General features: G+C 53.2%; 1 protein-coding gene across 1 annotated transcript; it reads right to left on the minus strand.

Annotated features, from left to right (window-relative positions):
- Positions 1–144: 144 nt before the first annotated feature.
- Positions 145–11610, minus strand: LOC136051409 (maestro heat-like repeat-containing protein family member 2B). Its single transcript, XM_065740853.1, has 31 exons — positions 11571–11610; positions 11129–11250; positions 10808–10930; positions 10510–10672; positions 10279–10377; positions 9994–10145; positions 9490–9633; positions 8861–8953; positions 8510–8579; positions 8281–8394; positions 8122–8195; positions 7589–7708; positions 7333–7440; positions 6980–7139; positions 6807–6847; positions 6472–6613; positions 6201–6253; positions 5754–5861; positions 5354–5473; positions 5033–5155; positions 4742–4897; positions 4398–4520; positions 4004–4083; positions 3696–3831; positions 3491–3583; positions 3022–3114; positions 2711–2834; positions 2405–2514; positions 1778–1930; positions 1396–1521; positions 145–228 (listed from the first exon to the last, which is right to left on the minus strand). Exons 1-31 carry the CDS (start codon positions 11593–11595, stop codon positions 145–147), a joined length of 3432 nt encoding a protein of 1143 aa, XP_065596925.1. The 5' UTR covers positions 11596–11610.
- Between the last annotated feature and the right edge of the window lie 8717 nt (positions 11611–20327).

The raw sequence follows: 20327 nt of genomic DNA on the forward strand, positions 1-20327 counted from the left end.
AGCAGAAGGAGTCCTTAACAGTGCTCTCCAGTGTGGTTCAGAGGTCATGTGAGTTTTTCCTTATCGATGGTGGCAAAGGCAACACCCTGAGCTACCCAAAAGGAAGAGCACCATCCTGCTTTCAACCCCAGAGGCTCCCCAGCCTTACCTCAACTGCTTCAGGGCCAGAACCACTTTGAGGGGCACTGGGGATACAGGGATGCCAGAGGAATACTCCTTCAGCATGTCCTGCAAGTCCCAGAGAGATAAGAGTCAAAGGGGGGCAAGGGGCACATGAGAACTGTTCTGCTCAGCCCAGAGACAGGCACAGCTGCCAGATTCTGGCCCCATCACTCCCACATTTCCCACAGAGGCACTGCAGGTCATCCTTTTCTTCCTTTTTTTTTGCATGGTGAGTGTGTCCAACAGCAGGTGGAAGTTGCTCTCAGCAGCGTGGCTGAGAAGAGAAATCATTTCCTGCACAAAAGAGCAAGGTGGTGCTCTTGGATGCAGAGGACATCCTGTTGTGGTTTTGTGGTTTTGGTGCCGGTATTCCACATCAGAGCATCACGCAGCAGTGAAGGAGTTAATGCTGTTGGGAGCAGCAGAGGGGCGGAGCTCCGCACCGGATGCCAGGCGGTGCTCTGCCTGGGCGCGGTCCTCTCGGCTGCCATGGAGGTTCAGCACGTGTGCTTCCCCTGCAGTTTCCTCCTTAACGTAAGCTCCCGGCTTTTGGTTTGGAAATTCTCTCTCTCTCTCAATTGTTCAATTTTATTATATTTAGTAAAGTTACCGTTCCTTCTCAGATCGTGCCGTTGTTTTCTTGTAGACCCATCTCTTCCCGCTGTTTCCCCCTCCCCCGGAGTGCGCGGCTCTGCTCGGGCAGCTGCGTGGCCACTGACGCAGTTTCTTTTTCTTTTCTTCCTCTCCTCAATCCCTTCTTTCTTTCCCTTGGGTCACTGTCACGGATAACACCGTGACACATCCTTACAAGCTCCCAGTGCTGTCCCAAGGGTCTTGTACAGGAAAGACTGCTCGGGAAGAGGAAGACGAGGAGGATGAGGATGAGGATGAGAATGACAAGAGAAGAGGAGACAGGAGAGAAGAGGAAGAGGAAGAGGAAGTTTCACCTCTTAGGATGCAGTTTTTGTAGCTGAGCTTTTTTTCTTTTCTCTGCATTCTTCTACTGGCTGTAGTTCTGAGGATAAAGCAGTCTTCTCAACCTCTCACTAGAAAAAGGAGAATCTCAAGTTGTGACTGAGTAGTTTTCACCTCAAAGGCAGTTTGAGAGGAAAAAAGAATAGCTGCTTCTACCCGAGATCCCTCTAACAGAGGCACGTTACAGCTGTGACGGTAGCAGCAGCAAAGGCAGAGGGGGTGCCAATACCTGTCTCTGGGCTCAAGATGCTGAAAAACACTGTCCAACATGATCTCTGGATGATGGCGGGTGAGGATTACTACCGCCAGGGACAGGAAGGGCATGAATGTGCTCTGCCGCAGGGAGAACATGCAGCACTGCAGCATGTTGTAAATCTGTGGCACCTGAAAAAAGAAGGGGAGCTAGAATGACTTGGTGCATCCTTGGCTCTGCAGGGCATAACTGTGGACATTCAGCGCATGAGCAGTGCCGGCTCCTTTGACGTGCTGCCAAGACCTAAGCCTAGATTTCACGCCAGATGCCCTGTCCAAGCCCTGGCTCTGCACTCAGGACGTGCTTCTTTAGCACAAGAGGCAAACAGCACAAGGCATAGCATAAGAGCCAGAAAAAGCCCAAGTCATGTGGAAGAAAGCCTCTTACATCGTGACGGATGTCCTTGCCGTACATCTGCAGAAAGGTGATCATCCACTTCCCGGCAGCATGCGAACGTGTTCCTGTGCCTAGCTGGAAGGTCTTCATGATGGCCGTCAGGAACTGTACAGTGTGCTCCAGGGGTACGTTTCTGCAAACCATCTGCAGAGAAAGGAGAAGCAGGGAAGATCCCATCACTGCTCTGCAGCAGCTCTTCAAAACACACGGCAGTCTCAAGGGCATTCTCAGTTCAGCAGCTTGCCGGTCATTCAGGCGGCAGCCACGATGCTCCTGCCATCCGTACCCCACTATTTATTCAGGAGGTGGTTGAGCCTTCTATCATCTTCTTCTCCCACACTGCTTGCTTACATGGAAAGCCTACCTCCTGACAGTGGCAATCACTCACACACACACACACACACACACACACACACACACACATACATCATGGCATCGGCTCCTTGTACCAGGCGCCTGAAGGCCAGCCATAGCTCAGTGCCTCCTGCTACTTGCTGAGACAAGTGATGCTCAGGATGACAGCTCATTCTGGAAATGGGGTGGGAGGCTGGGGGGAGCAGAGGAACGTGCAGAAGCCCATGTACTGAGATCCCACCACCGCTTTTTGGATCCACTTACCAATGCGATTTTGGACGAGGTCTGGAGCTGAGATGCAGTGCTGCAGGTGTTGAGCCCCTCACACAGGCTCCAGATGTCTCCTGGCTCGATGACGCCGTTGGTCACCTTGGCTGGAAAGAGCACAGGGAGAAAAGGCAAGTCATGCTTCCGGAAACTGAACCGCTTTCTGTGGGGAAGAGTACAGGGTGGGGACAAGAAGATGGCTGCACATGGTGACTCTCCCTCCTGTCAACAGGGCCCAGCCCGTAGGCTCCTGGTAGTGCTGCAGAGGAGAGCAGAGGGCTGTCACACACCCACTCTACTCACCCTGGGTTCTGAGAAGGGAGCTCAGACAGGACACAGCCAGCTGGCGGCACGTGGGCATGGGGTCACAAGTTAGAGGGGCCAGCAGTCCAACCAGGGAGCCAAAGTGCTCACAGGTGTGTCCTCTCTGCAGGGGTAAGAAGCAGGAAAAAGGCTGAAGGCGGCCCCCAGTTCTCCCTTACTTCTCCCACCTGTGCCTTCCCCACAGCATGACAGGGCTCCCAACTCCAGGTGCACACCTGGGCAGAGCTCCCCTTCCAGCTGAGGGGTGCTGGGGAGGGAGAGGGAGATATGCAATGGGGCTCTTTACTCACTTGAAGCTTTTCAAGAATGGACAGCAGCTCGAAGCAGACCTGCAGGGCCCTTTTGCGCTCCCACACGTTATCGGAGTTCAATGAATACAGGACCTGAGGCAGAGCGTCTGTCTTACAGGAGACATAATTTCTTACCCTTCCTATCATCCCTCTCCCTCCTTTCCTGCCATCCCTCTCCCTCTCCCTTCTTTCCTGACACTTGCCCTCAGGCCCTGCCCTGCGGCTCCACGAGGCCCCACAGCCCACTGACCTACAGCACTGCTGCCCCCACTCTCTGCAGGCAAGCCTGTGTCGAAACACAGGAGCTGGCTCCTGCCTTTCTTCCTTTTGTCAGCCCATTTCCGAGCTCACAGTGAGCTGGCACATCAGTGGGAGATTTCTCCCCTGCTGCTTGTCCTCTTAAACTCCAGATCTCTGTCCTCGCTATCGACATGAGCGATGCTTTCTCCCTTGCCCTAGACATACTCACATAGATTATATTCTGGAAGAAGCCACCGGTGGGCTCTATCTCGAGCAGGACTGCCAGGAGCCGGCCCAGAGCTTTCACAGATTTTTGCAGCAACTGGAAGCAGAAGAGGGGATGGAGATGTGGCATTACGGCTGCTGTCAGGGCATAGGTTGTGCTGAGGTAGGGTTGCGACCGAGAGGTGGCCAGGAAAGTTATGGCAGGTTACCTGCAGGTACTGAGCTGCTCCCTGTGACTTCCTGATCTTCAGCATCATCTCCGCTGAAGGGTTTGTCACAATATTCTTCCAGCAAAGATTCAGTAGGCGAACCGTGTCTTTGCTTTCTAAAGTGGGCTTCACCTGGCTAGCAGGAGGAAAAAAGGAAGAGAAAGCAGAAAAGGCCTTTACCAGTGCTCTCAAGCCTGCTTCAGAGGACTTCTGAGTTTCTCCTTATCGACAGCTGCAAAGCCAACACCCTGGCCTGGGAGCTATCCAAACCATCCTGCTTTGCTACCCCAGATGCTCCCCAGCCTTACCTCAACTGCTCCAGGGCCAGAACCACCTTGAGGGGCACTGGGGATACATGGGTGCCAAGGTAATACTCCTGCAGCAAGCCCTGCAAGTCCCAGAGAGATAGTGTCAGAGGAGGCAAGGGGCACAAGAGTGAGAACTCTTCCGCTCAACCCAGAGACAGACTCAGCTGCCAGATTCTGGCCCCATCACTCCCACATTTCCCACAGAGGCACTGCAGGACGCAGCAGCTCCTCAGCTGGTGGACCTTGCCCACTGCCCAGCCACTGCCTGCCAGCACCCAAGTTCCCCACCAGCTGGAGACATGTAGCTGAGGGAGACCTGTATGCCTCCAGGGAAGCGAGCCTCACGGCACAGCCCACCACTCCCCTGCAGACAGCCTTGGCTCTAGGCACTCACTATCAAGATCTCCAGCAGTGTGTGCTTCAAGGAGGTGCTAAAGCAGCCGGAGTCACCCACAGCTTGGAAGGCAGAGCTGAAGTCGGTGATGCTCTGCAGAAGCGCAAGCTTGTTCTGCAAGTCCTGAGGCACAAGAGAGAAGAACATTCTTTGAACTGTGGGAAGGGCCAAGGGTTGCAAGGGGAACGTGTGGGGACAACCCAAAGGGAAGGGCTTGGACCTTCATCTGGGCACAAACCGTTCCTCGAGGGACCTTTGGAAAGACAGGGGCCATCTCAGCAACCCTGCACGTGAAGGGGCTGCAGCTGGATGCTGAGACATGCTGGCACAGCCCGAGCTCTCACCTGGCAGCTGCAGCAGTAGAGCAGCAGGATGTTTTCCACGATGTCCACCTCCAGGCGGGCGAGGAGATTTTCCTTGGAGGCACACAGAGCCAGGCTGCCATGGGCGAGTATGAGAGCGCTGCGTGTGGCATGAGCTCTCGTGCTGTCCAGCTCCGTCTGTGGGGGGAGAAACGCCTTGAGTCATTGGCTCAATGGCTGCCAGTGCCCCGTGATACACCTGGGCTCCCAAGACAGGAGCTGCCATGAAAATCAAACAAAGGAAAGCCAAGATGAAAACCCGTAACGCTTCACCTTCTTGTGTCTGGAAATCATTGCAGTCTGGCCTTTGCACAGCCTGGACGCAAACACGGTGAGTGTGTCCAACACCAGGTGGAAGTTGCTCTGAGCAGCGTGGCTGAGAAGAGAAATCATTTCCTGCACAAAAGAGCAAGGGGCAGTTGGCGCAGGCCTGAACCTTCCGGCGTGACCAGCCACAGTAGCCGAGCCGGGCCCCGCCTGAGGGAAACGGCAGCAGCGAGGAGATTGAAAGGCCTGGAGTGGGGCCAGGAGAAGCCCTCTGCCCGAGGGACAGAGGAGGGAAGCCTGCAGAAGCAGGATGAGAGGAGGCCTCACCTGGACCTCAGACAACCTCTCTGTGTTTGTTTCCTCCAGGTGTCGCAGCAGCTGCTCTTGGACATGGAGGACATCCTTACAAGCTCCTAAGGCTGTCCCAAGGGCCTTGTACAGGAAAGACTGCTTGGGAAGAGGAAGGGGAAGGGAAGGGAGAATTGAGCTGTGGCTGCAGCACGACCTGCTAGGAGATGGCCGTGTGGGAAGGACCCCCTCTCCCTTGGAGTTGCTGAGAGCAGCTGCAGGGCTTTAGCTCCCAGGCAGTTGTCAGGGAAAAGCCCTGTGGGGACCACGGGCTCGGAAAGCAGCGTGAGCAGCCCGCATGGGCAGAGCACCAGCCGCAGCCCCAGCCCCAGTTGGGCGTCCGTAGCTGCACTTCTGGGTAGAGCCAGGGGTAACCCACCTTTTCTCCAGAGCTGCTAAGTGATCTGCCCAGCCAGTGGCTCAGCTCACAGCTCAGGCGCTTGGTCCAGGCCTCATCCTCCACGGTCTCCAGCGACGCTCTCAGAAACTGTTGGAGAACAGGAAAAGCCTATGTTCCCTCGCCCTTTGCCTCTTCCCACATTCCCAAGTTGCTGCAGCCTTCTGGGGAGAGCTACCTGGAAGAGCTGTCCCTCTCCCAGCTCCCAGCTCGCCCCACAGCATCCGCTCCCTTAAAGCTGCCTGCCACTTTTCTGCCAAGACCCCCCTTGGGCTTGGGACAAAGAGGAAGAGGCAGTGCCTCGATGGAGTGCGGCCACTCTGCAGTGGCATTAGAGGCTGTTCCTGCCCCATGGTGGCTCATCTGGGAGCGAGGTTCCTTGAGGCAGGCAAGCAGCTCTGTGCACTGTAGCTCCCAGCAGGTCTGTACCTTTAGCAGTCGGTGCTCCCACTCTGCAGAGTCTGTGAAGCTCTCGTCTGTCCCTGTGGAGCAATAGGAAACAAAAGACCATTGCTTGAGATCCATCCACAAAAGATGAGCTGCTGCAAACCAGGCTTGGCGTGCGCACTTGGCACTGCGGGAACAGCAGCAGGGCAAGCGCTGCGCCACAGGTAATGCTTCCCCTCTGCCGCAGTGCAGAGCTGCGTTTTCACTCCCCCCCCACCCTGCTTCCTCCTCTCCCTCCCCACCACTGCTTTACCTTGGAGGCACTGCAGCAGCAGGGGGATCTCAGCAGCCCACATGGCCCCCACAGCTCCGTGGATCTTGCTGTGGAGGTTTTGCATGAGCAGCAAGGCAGCGGCTTGGAGTTCGCTGCCTGCAAAAGGGCTCCCTGCCACCACCTGAGCGAGAGCAAGGAGAACGAGGGTCACTTCTGCAGCTAAAGCAGCAACTTCTCTCAGGCGGGAAGCAGCTTGGCTCTTCCCTGGCGGGCTAGGAGCAGCCAGCAGCATTGCTTGTGGAGCTGTAAGCCCGGGAAGAGGCACCGCTTCCTCCTCGGGGCTCATGGCACTGGCCTCTGGAACATGTACTCACCAACAGGCGCACCAGTAGTGTCTGGGGAGTCAGCAGAGGGCCTGCGGGGAGAAAGAAGTGCTGAGTGAGACGCCAGGACACGGAGTGTGTGCCCTGCCACACACACCTCCGCTGTCCCTTCTGGGTGCTAATACAGGATTGAGCAGAGCTCACTGGAGGAGCTCTGCTCCTACCTTGAAAGAGGGAGTTGAGGAAATGAGGATCCAGTTCTTCTATCTCACGCTCTGCTATGCCCTCTCTCTCTGCCAGGGCTTGGATGCAGCGGGAGACTGGGATCAGCATGCCCGTGTACTGGGCTGGCCCCACGTACAGCATCAGCCGCGGCCACAGGAGCTGCAAGGAACGAGGCAGTTGAGCATGTCAGCATTCCTGCCTCAGCTCAGACATGAAGGGGGCTCTGTGCACCTCCCTGAGTCTTGTGTGTTTCAGAGCTCATTGGAGGGGAGGACTGGGGTGCTGGAAGGGAACGAGGAATGTGAGGTGTGAAGGCAGGAAGCAGCAGCAGGTCACAGTGTGACTGACTTACTTTGGTCATCCCTCTCACAGAGACATCCAGTGAGCCCACGATGTTCATGCACAGCTCCTGGAGAGCTCCTTCTTCCCGGGCTTCCTGGGCAGAAAGAGCTCCAGCCGCCTGCACAACAGAGTGCTGGGGAAACAGCAATTCCTCTCAGTTCTCAGGAGCCTCTCAGGAGGCTCAAGTGTGGCCCCCACGGGTGCTTCTGCAGCAGCCTCTGAGCAGCACGGCTCTCCCAAAGGAAGATGCTGCCCGCTGTCCTTACCCTTCTTCTTATGGTGCAGCTGAACTCACTGAAGATGTGCCCCACCACGTCCCAGGCAGAGCAGCTCTGGGCGTCAACGCTGAGCAGAGCCTTGATGAAATGTAGAAGGGCCTTCCTCACCTGCCAGGGGCCAATTGTGGTTTTGATTATTCTTTATGCTCTTCAAGCACACACAGAAACATCAGGTGCAGAGGAGAAGCTGTGACTCCTGAGGTGAAGGCCAGGCCTCAGCACCAGGCTGTGCGCTTTCCATGCAGTGCACGGGGACCTGCCCGCTCCACTCTGCCTGCTCTCCCCAGCAGGAGCCATTGCGAGCAAGTGGGCAATACTTCAGCAACTCCCTGGGCACCCCAGCCCAGCCCGTGCTGGCGGCAGCTTCACCTCTTGCCTGGGGCTCCCAAAAGTCACAAAGGAGCAGGGGAATACTTCTCTAGGTGTCTGAGTCCTTCTGGTACAGCCTCACCAGGCTCTGCCTCAAGGGAAAGGGACTCTCTACTACCCCAACAGCGCTTTCCTTTCTCAAACCAACTCACCTGGATCCTGGGGTCCCTGCACAGTCTCTGCACAGCCTCCACAACCTGGGGAAGCTTCTCTGTCATCGCGGGCTCTGCAAGAGATGAGCAGAAGCATGCATGAAGGCACAACCCAGGTGGCAGAAGGGATCCCTGGAAGTCCCAACCCATGGTACTGACCATCAGAGCGAGCCAGAGCACCAAGCAGACCCAGGGCTGCCACACATCTGGCCTCCCGCTCATCACCCAGCTGCGACTGCAGGAACAGGACCACTTCCTCAGGCTGTAATTGGGCTGTGGGGAAGAAATTCCGCGCTGTGTTAGCAAGCAACTCATGCCCATTGCTGAGGTTTCGGGGAGAGGCTTTTGCCAGGGGACTGCCGGGCATCGCCAGATCTCCTCTCCTTACCCTGCAGCAGGATGCAGCGGGTCAGCTCTGCGCTATCGGCCTTGCTGTGCTGTTTGGTATCATCAGAGAGCTGTGGGAACAAGGTCCATTTGAGAAAATCACATTGGCATTGAGGACTGAAAAGAAACTGTGCTGCTGCCAGCTCTCATCTTCCTTGGCACTCTCGGGAAAAGGATATGCAGGCAAAACACAGCCTGCCCCACAGCAACTCCAGGGAACATACACAGCTCTGCAGCAGACACGGGCACACAGGAGCTAAGGCTGAGCAGCTGTCAGAGGCTCGGAGCTCCGCAGTCCAGAGACTTGGCCAAGAGGGAAACTGCTGTGGGTGCAAGGATAGGCTCCCCTTACCTGGTAGAACACGGCACTGGTGATGGCCAGAAACTTGTCCTTGGGGATACTGGGCTGAACTCCTTTCAAGGCCTCCAGGAAGACAATGAGGCTCTGCAAGAGACCAGGAGAGAAAGAAAGGGCTGAAGCCATGTTTAGTCACATGGGAGCAAAGAAAGTTTCCAGTGACTTGTCTGCTGGGCTCCCGCTCAGGCCTTCTTGTTTGTCTCCCCTCCCAGCAGCACCAGGAGGGTCTCTATGCTCTGATAAGCCCTATATGGGCATGGATTGCAGGCATTTCCCACCCAGCAGCCCACTTCTCCCCCATCAGGTGCAACTGGATGTGGTCCCCCTGGTTGTTAGCGCAGAGCTCCTCAGGCACTCAGAGCCGCGCAATGGTGGTGGTGAAGCCTCACATCCCCAGGAGATGGGCCCCGGTGACGCTTTGCTCCCTCCGGCCCTGTCTGGGTTGCTCTTTCCCTGCTTGAAGGGCTCAGGAAGCCTCAGACCTCCCTTGGACCTTCTTTGTTTTTTTCTGTGGTTCCTTCTTTGCCCAGGAGCTCCTCGCCTCCTCCCTGCATCCCACTGAGCCCTCGTGGCGCTCGCACAGACCTCACGGGGCTCGCACTGAGCCCTGCACAACATCTCACCTTGGTCATCCCAGAGGTGTCTTGGATCTCCTGATACTGATGCATGAGCCAGAGGAGCTGCTCCCAGATGTGTTCTCGGTGCAGCTCCTCTTCCAGGAGGACAGACATCATGGCAGCCACAGCCCTGAGGACAGGCTGTTTGTCCTGAAGAGGGATGGCAGAGGCCCAGAGTCAGAGACTGAATGAGGGTCTGCCCTTCCTATGGAGAGGGCTTTCTCTTTCCCTTCCACTTCCCCGCACCAACCAGGAGATGGGCTCGCTCTGGAGGACAATGAGGTTTTCCGCACAGCCTCATCCCCAGCTCTCTCTGCCACAGTGCTGTGACATGAGGCTGCTTCCTGGTAGGGAGATCCAGCCCCGAGCACAGAGCCAGTTTGGGACCCTTTGCAGAGCCAGCCCACTCCCTCTCATCACCTCTCTGCTCTCAGCCCGCTGGGCAAGGGCAGAGTTGCCAACGTGGATGTCCCCGCTGCCATCCCAGGCTGGTTATGCAGTGGCGCTCACCTTCTTCTCCTTGAAGTCCTGCCAGTTCCTCACCACAGAGCAGAAGAGCTGGTAAAGGTTCTTGTAGTTCTGCTCATTCTCTGTGGCAGGCCAGGGGCGTTGCTTTCCAGAGGACAAGTGAACCTTGATTCCTTCCAAACATTGTTTCGCAACTGAGAAAAAGAAAAGGAACATACATAAAAATTAAAAAGAAAAGTGCCACGAGGAAAGGGAGGCTGTGAGAGTGTGCAGCTAGGCAAGGTGTGAGGGATGTCCCGAGCCCCTGTGCTCTGGGCAGGCACTCACCAGCACAAGCGAAGCGCAGGATCCGGACGCTCCTCACCTGGCCCACCACGCTGCACAGGCCGGCCAGCGTCAGCCACACAAAGGGGATGCACTGCAGAGCTGCAGATGGGAAGGAAAGGGCCACGGTCAGAGCCCCGGCAGCGAGGGAGGCCCTCAGCACGGGTCACACACAGAGGGGAGAGACCCCTTTCCCCGCTTGTCACAGACGTCAGGAGGCTGAGGGTGCCGTACCGTAGGTGCTGAACAGTCTGCTCAGGGTGATGAGCACAAACTCCTTGCACTCCCCCACGGCCTTCAGGTGGCCCTGGAGCTCGGCCATCACCAAGCTGAAGTGCGACTGGGCCAGAGCCACCAGGACGTTGCTGGCAGCTCTCTTCACGTGGTCCGCCACGCCCTGAAAAAGAGTCACTGGTGACACAGGGCACAGGAGACTGCCTGAGGCCCTCGGAAGGCCTAAGCCACCGCCGCCCGCCGGCAGAATGGCAGGACGGGCAGGCGGTTCCCTTTGCCTTCGAGAGTGACCGCTCACCTGGGCCGCCATCAGGTCCTGGGACAGCTCTGCCAGCAGCCGGTTCACCACACCGCAGGGCAGGCGGCTGACCTCTTCGCACAGGACGCTATCCAGCTCGCAGTACACCTGCGCTCGGTCGCCCTGGGGACAGGGATTGGTCACTCTCACTTTGCCCTCGTTCCCAGGGAGCCACCTGCTGCCACCCCTCGCTGTGCTGATGTGCTGCCGGGGCCGGGCAGGCATGAGGGCGGCACCAAACCCCGGGCTGTGGGCCTGGCACCCACGGCACCGTGGCACTGGTCCAGGGTGAGGACTGACGGTAGGATGTCTTCAGCTCACCTCCTTGTCCTGCAGGCATTGCAGCAGCAAAGACACGGCACAGGGAGGGACAGAGCTTGACACCCTGCCTCTGCCCCTGCGACGCGTACGTTTGGGCACGCAGCCCACAAAGGCAAAGTGACCTGGAAGAAAGGAGCAGAGCAGCTGCTGCTGGTGTTGCTTGGAGCAGGCTCCAAGCCCCATCATGGTGAGCATCTGGCCAGCTCGGGGAGAAATGCTCCTCCAGCTCCACAGCACTGGGTGGGCTGTGCTGGCTCTTGTACACTCAGCAGGGAATGGGGAGAGAGTCTTTCCCTTGCTGGGATCTCCGCTGGGGAGCCCACAGTGGGCAGCTGCACTCAGCAGAGCAAGGACAGTGCTGCTGGCACGTCCTAAATAGACCCTTGTGGCACTCATGTGCTTGGGCAGCGTCACAGTGTCCAGAGAGGTGGAGGGTCCTCACCTCGAAGGGCTCTCAGCCACTCCATTGCAGCAGGATATCTCCAGACAGACACAGTGCTCTCTCTGGGTCCTCCTCCTGCAACTGGGCTACCTCTCCCACTGCTACAGCCACTGTGACATCACAGTGAGGAGTTCCATTTCACAGAGGAGCCTCCAGTTGTCCAATATGGTCTTGAGAGGACTCCTCAGAGAAGATAACATTCTACAGAGTCCGGCTTAAACCTTCTTGTATCCCTCTAGGGATACCTGCCCCCACTGTTTCCCCGCAGTGCCTGTATACCAATGCACACCACATGGGGAATAAACAGGAAGGATTAGAAATCTGCGTGTGCTTACAGAGATGTGATCTCATTGCGATCGCGGAGACATGGTGGGACAGCTCACATGACCTTACTGCTGTCGTGGACAGCACTATGCTCTTTAGGAAAGACAGGCTGGCAAGGCGAGGTGGTGGAGCTGCTCTTTCTATGAGAGAGCAACTAGAATGTATAGAGCTTCACTGGGGAGGGAATGACGAACAAGTGGATAGCTTGTGGGTAAGAATTAAGGGGCAGGCTAATGTAGCTGATGCGGCTGGGGGCATGTGCTACTGTCAACGGTTTACGGGCAGGTTCGGCCCGGTTCCGTGACGATTGGTGCGGGGGACCCACGGACCCACGCCCCAGGAAAGGGGAAGGGGGAAAGGGAAAAGGGAAAAAGGAGAAGGGCCTAGGAACAAAACAGCGGCAACGATCTGAGGAGGAAAGCTGATTTACTAAATAAGATATCGGAAAGCAAAATAACACAATATAATACAATATAATTGGAATTAAAGCTAATAAATCAAATAAAATGAGCAAGAGAGAGTGTCCGATAAACCGAAGGCCTTACGCTAATGCTGAAGGCAGACAGCAGCGAGCACCCACTGCTGAGTCGATCCCCAAGGAAAGAGAGTGTCCCGTGACCACAGACAGTTTTTTTATGTTTCCCTCTGAGCGTAAACATGTAAGAACGCAAAGCATCGCCAAGTCCTCTGGGGAATGTAGTTCTCCTTCTCTTCTGAGACAGGTATACCTGGAACTATCGATGATCCACGGAGCTGCAGCATTAACTCTTTAACTCTAAATGCACTATGTGATGTTATGATGTGGAGCTATTCCAAAAATCATAAAACCATGACATTCCACCCCTTAATCCACATCACTACATTATGTTTTATATATATGTATAGAAGAACAATGATTAACATGCATTAAATACACACACACAACATATATGTGTCTATACATGGAATTACCGACTGCACTCCCCCAACATCAAATTCCCTTGTGGTACACACTGAACATCCCCATTCTTCTGCATCACCCACCAGATGGACCCAGGTCCCTGAGCAAAGACAGTTCCCCGGAGAGGTTTGCCCTCTCCAGAAGCTGGAAGGACCCAAACTGCTTTTCCCAACATGTTCTTTACATGTACTGCAGGGACCTTATCTCCCTCTACAGTAGGTAGATAGCTGGATTGGGCAGGACCATCGTGATTGATGGATCCTCTGGTGTTGACCAACCAGGTGGCTTCTGCCAAATGCTTCTCCCAGTGTTTAAATGTTCCGCCACCCATCGCTTTCCCATTGTACCTTTCAATTTTACCAAAAGCTGGTGCGTGATAGGGGATATGATAAATCCAGTCAATGCCATGATCTTTGGCCCAAGTATTTACAAGAGAATTTTTGAAACGAGTCCCATTATCAGACTCAATTCTCTCTGGAGTGCCATGTCGCCATAGGAGTAGTTTCTTGAGCCCTAAGATAGTGTTTTGGGCGGTAGCATGGGGTACTGCATATGTTTCAAGCCACCCAGTAGTTGCCTCTACCATGGTGAGCACATAACGCTTACCACTGTGAGATCGTGGCAAGGTGATATAATCAACCTGCCACGCCTCCCCATATTTATACTTTTGCCATCGCCCTTCCCCTCAAAGAGGTTTCATCCTCTTGGCTTGTTTAATTGTGGCGCATGTATCACAGTCATGGATAACCTGTGCAATAGCATCCATAGTTAAGTCCACCCCTCAGTCTCTAGCCCACTTATATGTTGCATCTCTTCCTTGATGGCCCGAGGTCTCATGGGCCCATCGAGCTAAAAATAATTCATTTTTGTGTTGCTAGTCCCAGTCTGCTTGAGCCACCTTAACTTTGGCAGCTCGATCTACCTGATGGTTATTTTGTTGTTCCTCAGTTGCCCGGCTCTTAGGAACATGAGCATCTACATGGCGCACCTTTACAACCATATTCTTTATTCGGGCAGCAATGTCTCTCCACGGTTCAGCAGCCCAAATAGGTTTACCCCTCCATTGCCAACCATTTTGTTCCCATTGCTGTAACCACCCCCATAAAGCATTTGCCACCATCCATGAGTCAGTGTAAAGATAAAGCACTGGCCACCTCTCTCGTTCAGCAATATCTAAGGCAAGCTGGACAGCCTTTACCTCTGCAAATTGACTTGAATCTCCTTTTCCTTCAGTGGCCTCAGCAACTCGTGTGGGGCTCCACACAGCAGATTTCCATCTGCGGTGCTTACCCACAACGCGACAGGATCCATCTGTGAACAGGGCATATCTCTTTTCATTTTCTGATAGCTCATTATATGGTGGGGCATCTTTAGCACGTGACACCTCCTCTGCTGGTGTTGTTCCAAACTTTTTACCTTCAGGCCAGTCCATGATCACTTCTAGGATTCCTGGATGACGGAGGTTCTCCATCCGAGCTCGCTGTGTAATCAGCGCAATCCACTTACTCCAAGTGGCATCAGTAGCATGATGGGTGGAGGGAACCTTTCCTTTGAACATCCAGTTCAGCACTGGCAACTGAGGTGCCAGAAGGAGCTGCGTTTCAGTACCGATTACCTCGGAAGCAGCTCGAACCCCCTCGTACGCGGCTAAGATCTCCTTCTCAGTTGGAGTGTAGCGCTCCTCAGACCCCCTGTACGCCCGACTCCAGAATCCAAGGGGTCGGCCTCGGGTCTCTCCAGGAGCTCTTTGCCACAAACTCCAAGTGGGACCTTCCTTTCCAGCAGTAGTGTAGAGGATGTTCTTTACATCCTGTCCCATCCGCACTGGCCCCAGGGCCACCGCATGGGCTATCTCCTGCTTAATTTGCTCAAAAGCCTGCTGCTGCTCAGGGCCCCACACAAAATCATTCTTCTTCCGCGTCACCCGATAGAGAGGGCTCACAATGAGACTGTAGTTTGGAACATGCATTCTCCAAAAGCCCACTACACCCAGAAAAGCTTAGGTCTCTGTCTTACTTGTGGGTGGAGACATGGCAGTGATTTTGTTAATCACATCTGTAGGGATGTGACGACGTCCATCTTGCCACTTTATACCTGGGAACTGAATTTCCTGTGCAGGCCCTTTCACTTTGCTTCGCTTGATAGCAAAGCCAGCTCATAGGAGAATTTGGATAATCTGCTCTCCTTTCTCAAAGACTTCCTCTGCTGTATTGCCCCATACAACAATGTCATCAATGTATTGCAGATGCTCAGGAGCACCACCCTGTTCCAATGCAGTTTGGATCAACCCATGGCAAATGGTTGGGCTGTGTTTCCACCCCTGGGGCAAACGGTTCCAGGTGTACTGAACGCCCCTCCAGGTGAAGGCTAACTGTGGCCTGCATTCTGTGGCCACAGGAATTGAAAAAAAAAGCATTAGCAATGTCAATGGTGGCATACCACTTGGCTGCTTTTGACTCCAGTTCATACTGGAGTTGTAGCATGTCTGGCACAGCAGCACTCAGTGGGGGTGTGACTTCATTCAGGCCACAGTAATCTACCTCCACTCTCCACTGGCTTTACGCACCGGCCATATGGGGCTGTTAAAAGGTGAGTGAGTTTTGCTGATCACTCCCTGGCTCTCTAGCTGATGAATCAGGTTATGAATGGGGAGCAAGGAATCCCTGTTGGTGCAGTACTGCCGTCTGTGCACCGTTTTTGTAGCAATTGGTACCTGTTGCTCCTCCACTTGGAGCAACCCCACAACAGACGGATCTGCTGATAGGCCAGGCAAAACAGATAGCTGCTTAATGTCTGTGTCCACAGCAGCTATTCCAAAAGCCCATCGATACCCCTTGGGATCCTTAAAGTGCCCCCTTCTGAGATAGTCTATACCGAGTATGCATGGAGCCCCCTGTCCGGTCACTATAGGATGCTTCTGCCAGTCTTTACCAGTGAGGCTTATTTCTGCCTCCAACACAGACAATTCCTGAGAGCCCCCAGTCACTCCAGAGATATAGATCAGTTCTGTCCCTTTATAACTCGAAGGCATTAGAGTACACTGTGCACCAGTATCCACCAGTGCCTCATATTTTTGTGGTTCTGATGTGCCAGGCCACCGAATCCACACAGTCCAATACACTCTATTATCCCTCTCCCTCCTCTGGCTGAGGGCAGGGCCCCTCTATTGGTTACCTGTAGTGACAGGAACAACTTCACTGGTCGTTGGTTTGTGTTGTAATTCTCTCACCCATGCTCGCAGTGCAGGGGTGGGTTTTTGATGCCATTCCTTCATATCTTCTCCATTTTCACGTAAGTAACTCCACAGAGCTGCGTGTAACATGAAGTTAGTGCTGTCATTTGCTCGAGCAGGACGGCGTTTGCTTCTGATAGCTGCAATCTTTTCAACCCTATCAATCAGTCGGGATACTTTCTCTAACACGTCTTCCATCTGTCCTTCTAACCTTGATATGGCTGAAATGGAAGCATGTGATGGCGGAAATTTTTGTTCAAAGTTTTCAAGTGTAAGAATCAGTTCAAAAACTGGGGGGTTTCTGTCTAGGTCCTCATATCTGTTGAACGTCGTCACTAGTGTACCGGCGTACCTTTCTGGTGCTGTTTTTGAAAGCTTCTGACATATTTCGGGTGTACTCCTTACTTTCTCTGGATCATGGTCCCGATCTTCAGGATCAAACACGGGATCATACAGCATTTCCGCCACAGCTGTTTCTCTCAAATACTGGATGCCTTCCTCAATAGTTTTCCATCTTTTCACTTTAGGTGCCAGGTCACCCTTGTAGGGATATCTTTCCCTCACAGCTACTAACATTCGTTGCCAGAGGCTGGCGATTCCATCCATATACCTGCTGATCCCTCTGTCGACAGCTGGGTCACGGGCAATGTTTCCTAGTTGGCGACCTTCATTACTGTCGAGGGACACGCTGTTGGCCCCGTTGTCCCAACACCGAAGCAACCAAGTGACAATACTCTCATCCGGACCTTGAATATACTCCTTTCTTGAGCCTTGGATCTCAGACATTTTCATGGGTTGACGAAACATGGTAACTTTGACTCTCTCATCATCCTCATCATCACTATGTCCATGCCTCTCACTTTTCTTTGTTGCCTTTCTTGGTGGTGGTGGTGTTGAGGACCCCCCCTTGCCTGGATCTTCCTCTTCTTTCGCCACCTCTTCTTTGCGTTCTAGGCGTGAGGACACACGTTTCCATTTCTGGCCTTCCACCGGGGCAACTGACTTTGATACCGGTGCTTCCTTTGGCTGGTCAGATGTGCCTGGGAGGTTTTCCTCTTTGGCCTGAGCCTCAGTTTGGACACTCTCTCTCTCCCGAACAGTATATATGCCTCAGTAAGCATAAGCCAAGCCCCAGATAAGCTGTTCCACCTCAGATCTTTCTGAGCCGCAACACCCATTACTCAGATACAGGCCTAGCTCCTCAGGATCCTGCAAGTGGTCAGGAGTAAAATCCCATGGCACCGGGGGACCCCATGCAATGACATACTTTGGTCATCCCTCTCACAGAGACATCCAGTGAGCCCAGGATGTTCATGCACAGCTCCTGGAGAGCTCCTTCTTCCCGGGCTTCCTGGGCAGAAAGAGCTCCAGCCGCCTGCACAACAGAGTGCTGGGGAAACAGCAATTCCTCTCAGTTCTCAGGAGCCTCTCAGGAGGCTCAAGTGTGGCCCCCACGGGTGCTTCTGCAGCAGCCTCTGAGCAGCACGGCTCTCCCAAAGGAAGATGCTGCCCGCTGTCCTTACCCTTCTTCTTATGGTGCAGCTGAACTCACTGAAGATGTGCCCCACCACATCCCAGGCAGAGCAGCTCTGGGCGTCAACGCTGAGCAGATCCTTGATGAAATGTAGAAGGGCCTTCCTCACCTGCCAGGGGCCAATTGTGGTTTTGATTATTCTTTATGCTCTTCAAGCACACACAGAAACACCAGGTGCAGAGGAGAAGTTGTGACTCCTGAGGTGAAGGCCAGGCCTCAGCACCAGGCTGTGCGCTTTCCATGCAGTGCACGGGGACCTGCCCGCTCCACTCTGCCTGCTCTCCCCAGCAGGAGCCATTGCGAGCAAGTGGGCAATACTTCAGCAACTCCCTGGGCACCCCAGCCCAGCCTGTGCTGGCGGCAGCTTCACCTCTTGCCTGGGGCTCCCAAAAGTCACAAAGGAGCAGGGGAATACTTCTCTAGGTGTCTGAGTCCTAGGTTGTGTGAGAGTTTTATGTTGTGACTGAGTAATTTTCACCTCCAACAGACTTTGAGGGGAAAAAAAGAAAAGCTGCTTCCTTCCTAGAGCCCTCCGACACAAGCAAGCTACAACTGTGACCGCAGCAACAGCAAAGGCAGTAGTGCCAATACCTCTCTGCAGGCTCAAGCTGCCGGATCTCGTCAATCGTGACCTCTGTGTGACGGCGCGTGAGGATGGCCAGCTAGGATTTATGCATACGCTATCAGCACAGATTTGTGTAGACTCCATAGTAACCTGCATTTCTTAGGCTTAAGCGCAGAGGGCGCTCAGAAGACTTCACATGCCCGGGAAGGGCTCGCAAAACAAAATGTGAAAAACAAAACGCGTTCGCCACCTCCTGGGATAGAGAACACAGAGCACGGGAACTCCGCTGCTCCTCACTCCGCACGGCAAGGAAGCGGCACTGCCATCTGAGCGACGGGGACGTTCAGTTCCTATACGTTCTTGTTTTATAGTTCAGGGCAGCTGCCCAACGTATTATATCAGTCCATTGCAGGTGACCAGAAGCCTCATCTTTTTTAGTTAACTGTTTCCCGTGCCTGACTTTTGTCCACTCCGGAAATGTACTGATGAAAATTTGGATCGAGTACCATCTCAAGGTATTTGAATGTGAGCCGGAATAATCACCTAGGAGCTACACGTGCCTACTTCCTCCCCTCCCTGCACGTTTCAGGCGAGTTCCGAAGCGGCTCTGCGTTCTTGTTAGAGCAGAAGCCAGAGGTTAGAATTGGATGTCTCAAAATACTCGAAGAATTCAGATGGATACGATTTATTGGCTTTGAAGTTCATCTTAACAGGATTTAAAAAGACACACCGAATGGGTTGAAATAATTAATCATTTATTTTAAGCAGTGGACAGTTTGATTTTCACATAGTGTTTATCTGGAAATGGCAAGACCTGATGGTGCCTAATACCGACTATTCGAAAATCCAGCAATGAGGCTTTGCAGTAATTGGGATAGATATCCTAACAGAACCTGAAAAGCGACCTTAAATATAATAATAATAATAATAATAATAATAATAATAATAATAATAATAGTAATAAAAGACTGTGCTCCTTTTTTCAAAGCCTTGATCATGTTTTCCATTAGGTCCATTTTTCATTTCATCTGTTGATGAGGTGAAGAATAGCCTCTTCTACGTGGAATCATTTCCTTGAAGGTGAAGACCTTTCCATGCTTCCTGAGGAACCACCAAATAACAGCTGATGTAGCATTACCGCCTTCAAGGATTTCTGCATCTCTGTTTATTTTTTTCTAATAAAAAATGGGAACTGATATGGATAAATCCCATTTAAGCTCAACCTTGCATAGTTTTATACACACACAGAGTATTGGCCAGCGAAGCAGTTTTTCCAGGACATACTGCAGTAATCCATGCCTTGGTGCTTTCAAGAAATTGCCATTTGTCATTTCAGTACAATTCACTTGAACCTGTTTTATTTTCCCCCGGATTTTCCAGGGGACGCCTACGTTGCAAATACAGCCATTTGAACATTCAGTTAGTTACATGATAAGCCTCTAACAACACAGGATAAACGTACCCTTGCTAGGTTTGACATGACTGTGAAGGAAGGTACTCTCTGAAGAAAAATGTAATGGTTACAAACAACGTGGTTTATTCAAGTATTTCACCTAACTACACATTCCTGTAATATCAAGCTGAGCTGCTCAGCTTGAAAAAGTAGAAGTTTCTTATTCAGAAAGAAGATCCAAAAGTCAGTAAGAGATCAGCTATAGTTGGTGGCAGTACAAAACCATGCAGGCCTTCCACGAGGGGCCACCACCTGCTTAAGGAATGGCACTGACTCTCACAGCTTCTTGAGGTCCTCCCTCCCCTCCTCTCTTTCATAAGGTCAGAGAACAAGGAAAAATACACATACACGTCAGCAGTTTCCAGGGCATATTACCTGGAGGTGTGCCATGGGTTACGTGGTATTCCTTGAGCTACAGATCTCGGTTCTGTATGTTGGGAAATAAGTCCAGGAGGGGAGGGGAGTGATAACCAAGTGCTCTCCAAGCAATCTGGGGCCAAAAAGTAAAAACCAGTGAGGAAGGATAGTGCTTCATTTTGTACAAGTGAGAAGTGAAAGAGTCCAAGAGCTGTACTCAAATGTTCAAGAGGGTTCTTTGCATACTGCCAAGTTCAGGGTGGAGTTCTGGCTCAGATTCTCTCCTTCCAGGCTCACCACCTTAATGCAACTATTTACAACTCAGTTTAACTTCTGAAGCCTCACCAACTGC

The sequence above is a fragment of the Cyrtonyx montezumae genome, unplaced genomic scaffold, assembly GCF_038088225.1.
Source record: "Cyrtonyx montezumae isolate F1298 unplaced genomic scaffold, pur_monq_1.0 scaffold_3, whole genome shotgun sequence".
Taxonomy (NCBI): domain Eukaryota; kingdom Metazoa; phylum Chordata; class Aves; order Galliformes; family Odontophoridae; genus Cyrtonyx; species Cyrtonyx montezumae.

Excerpts from the sequence above, each read along its gene's own strand:
- LOC136051409 (XM_065740853.1), bottom strand. The coding sequence starts at position 11,595 with ATGGAGTGGCTGAGAGCCCTTCGAG. Across the intron at positions 4,898-5,032 it reads TGATTTCCAGACACAAGAAG|ACGGAGCTGGACAGCACGAG; the intron begins GTGAAGCGTTAC and ends CTCCCCCCACAG. Across the intron at positions 229-1,395 it reads CAGAGATCATGTTGGACAGT|GACATGCTGAAGGAGTATTC; the intron begins GTTTTTCAGCAT and ends TGGGACTTGCAG.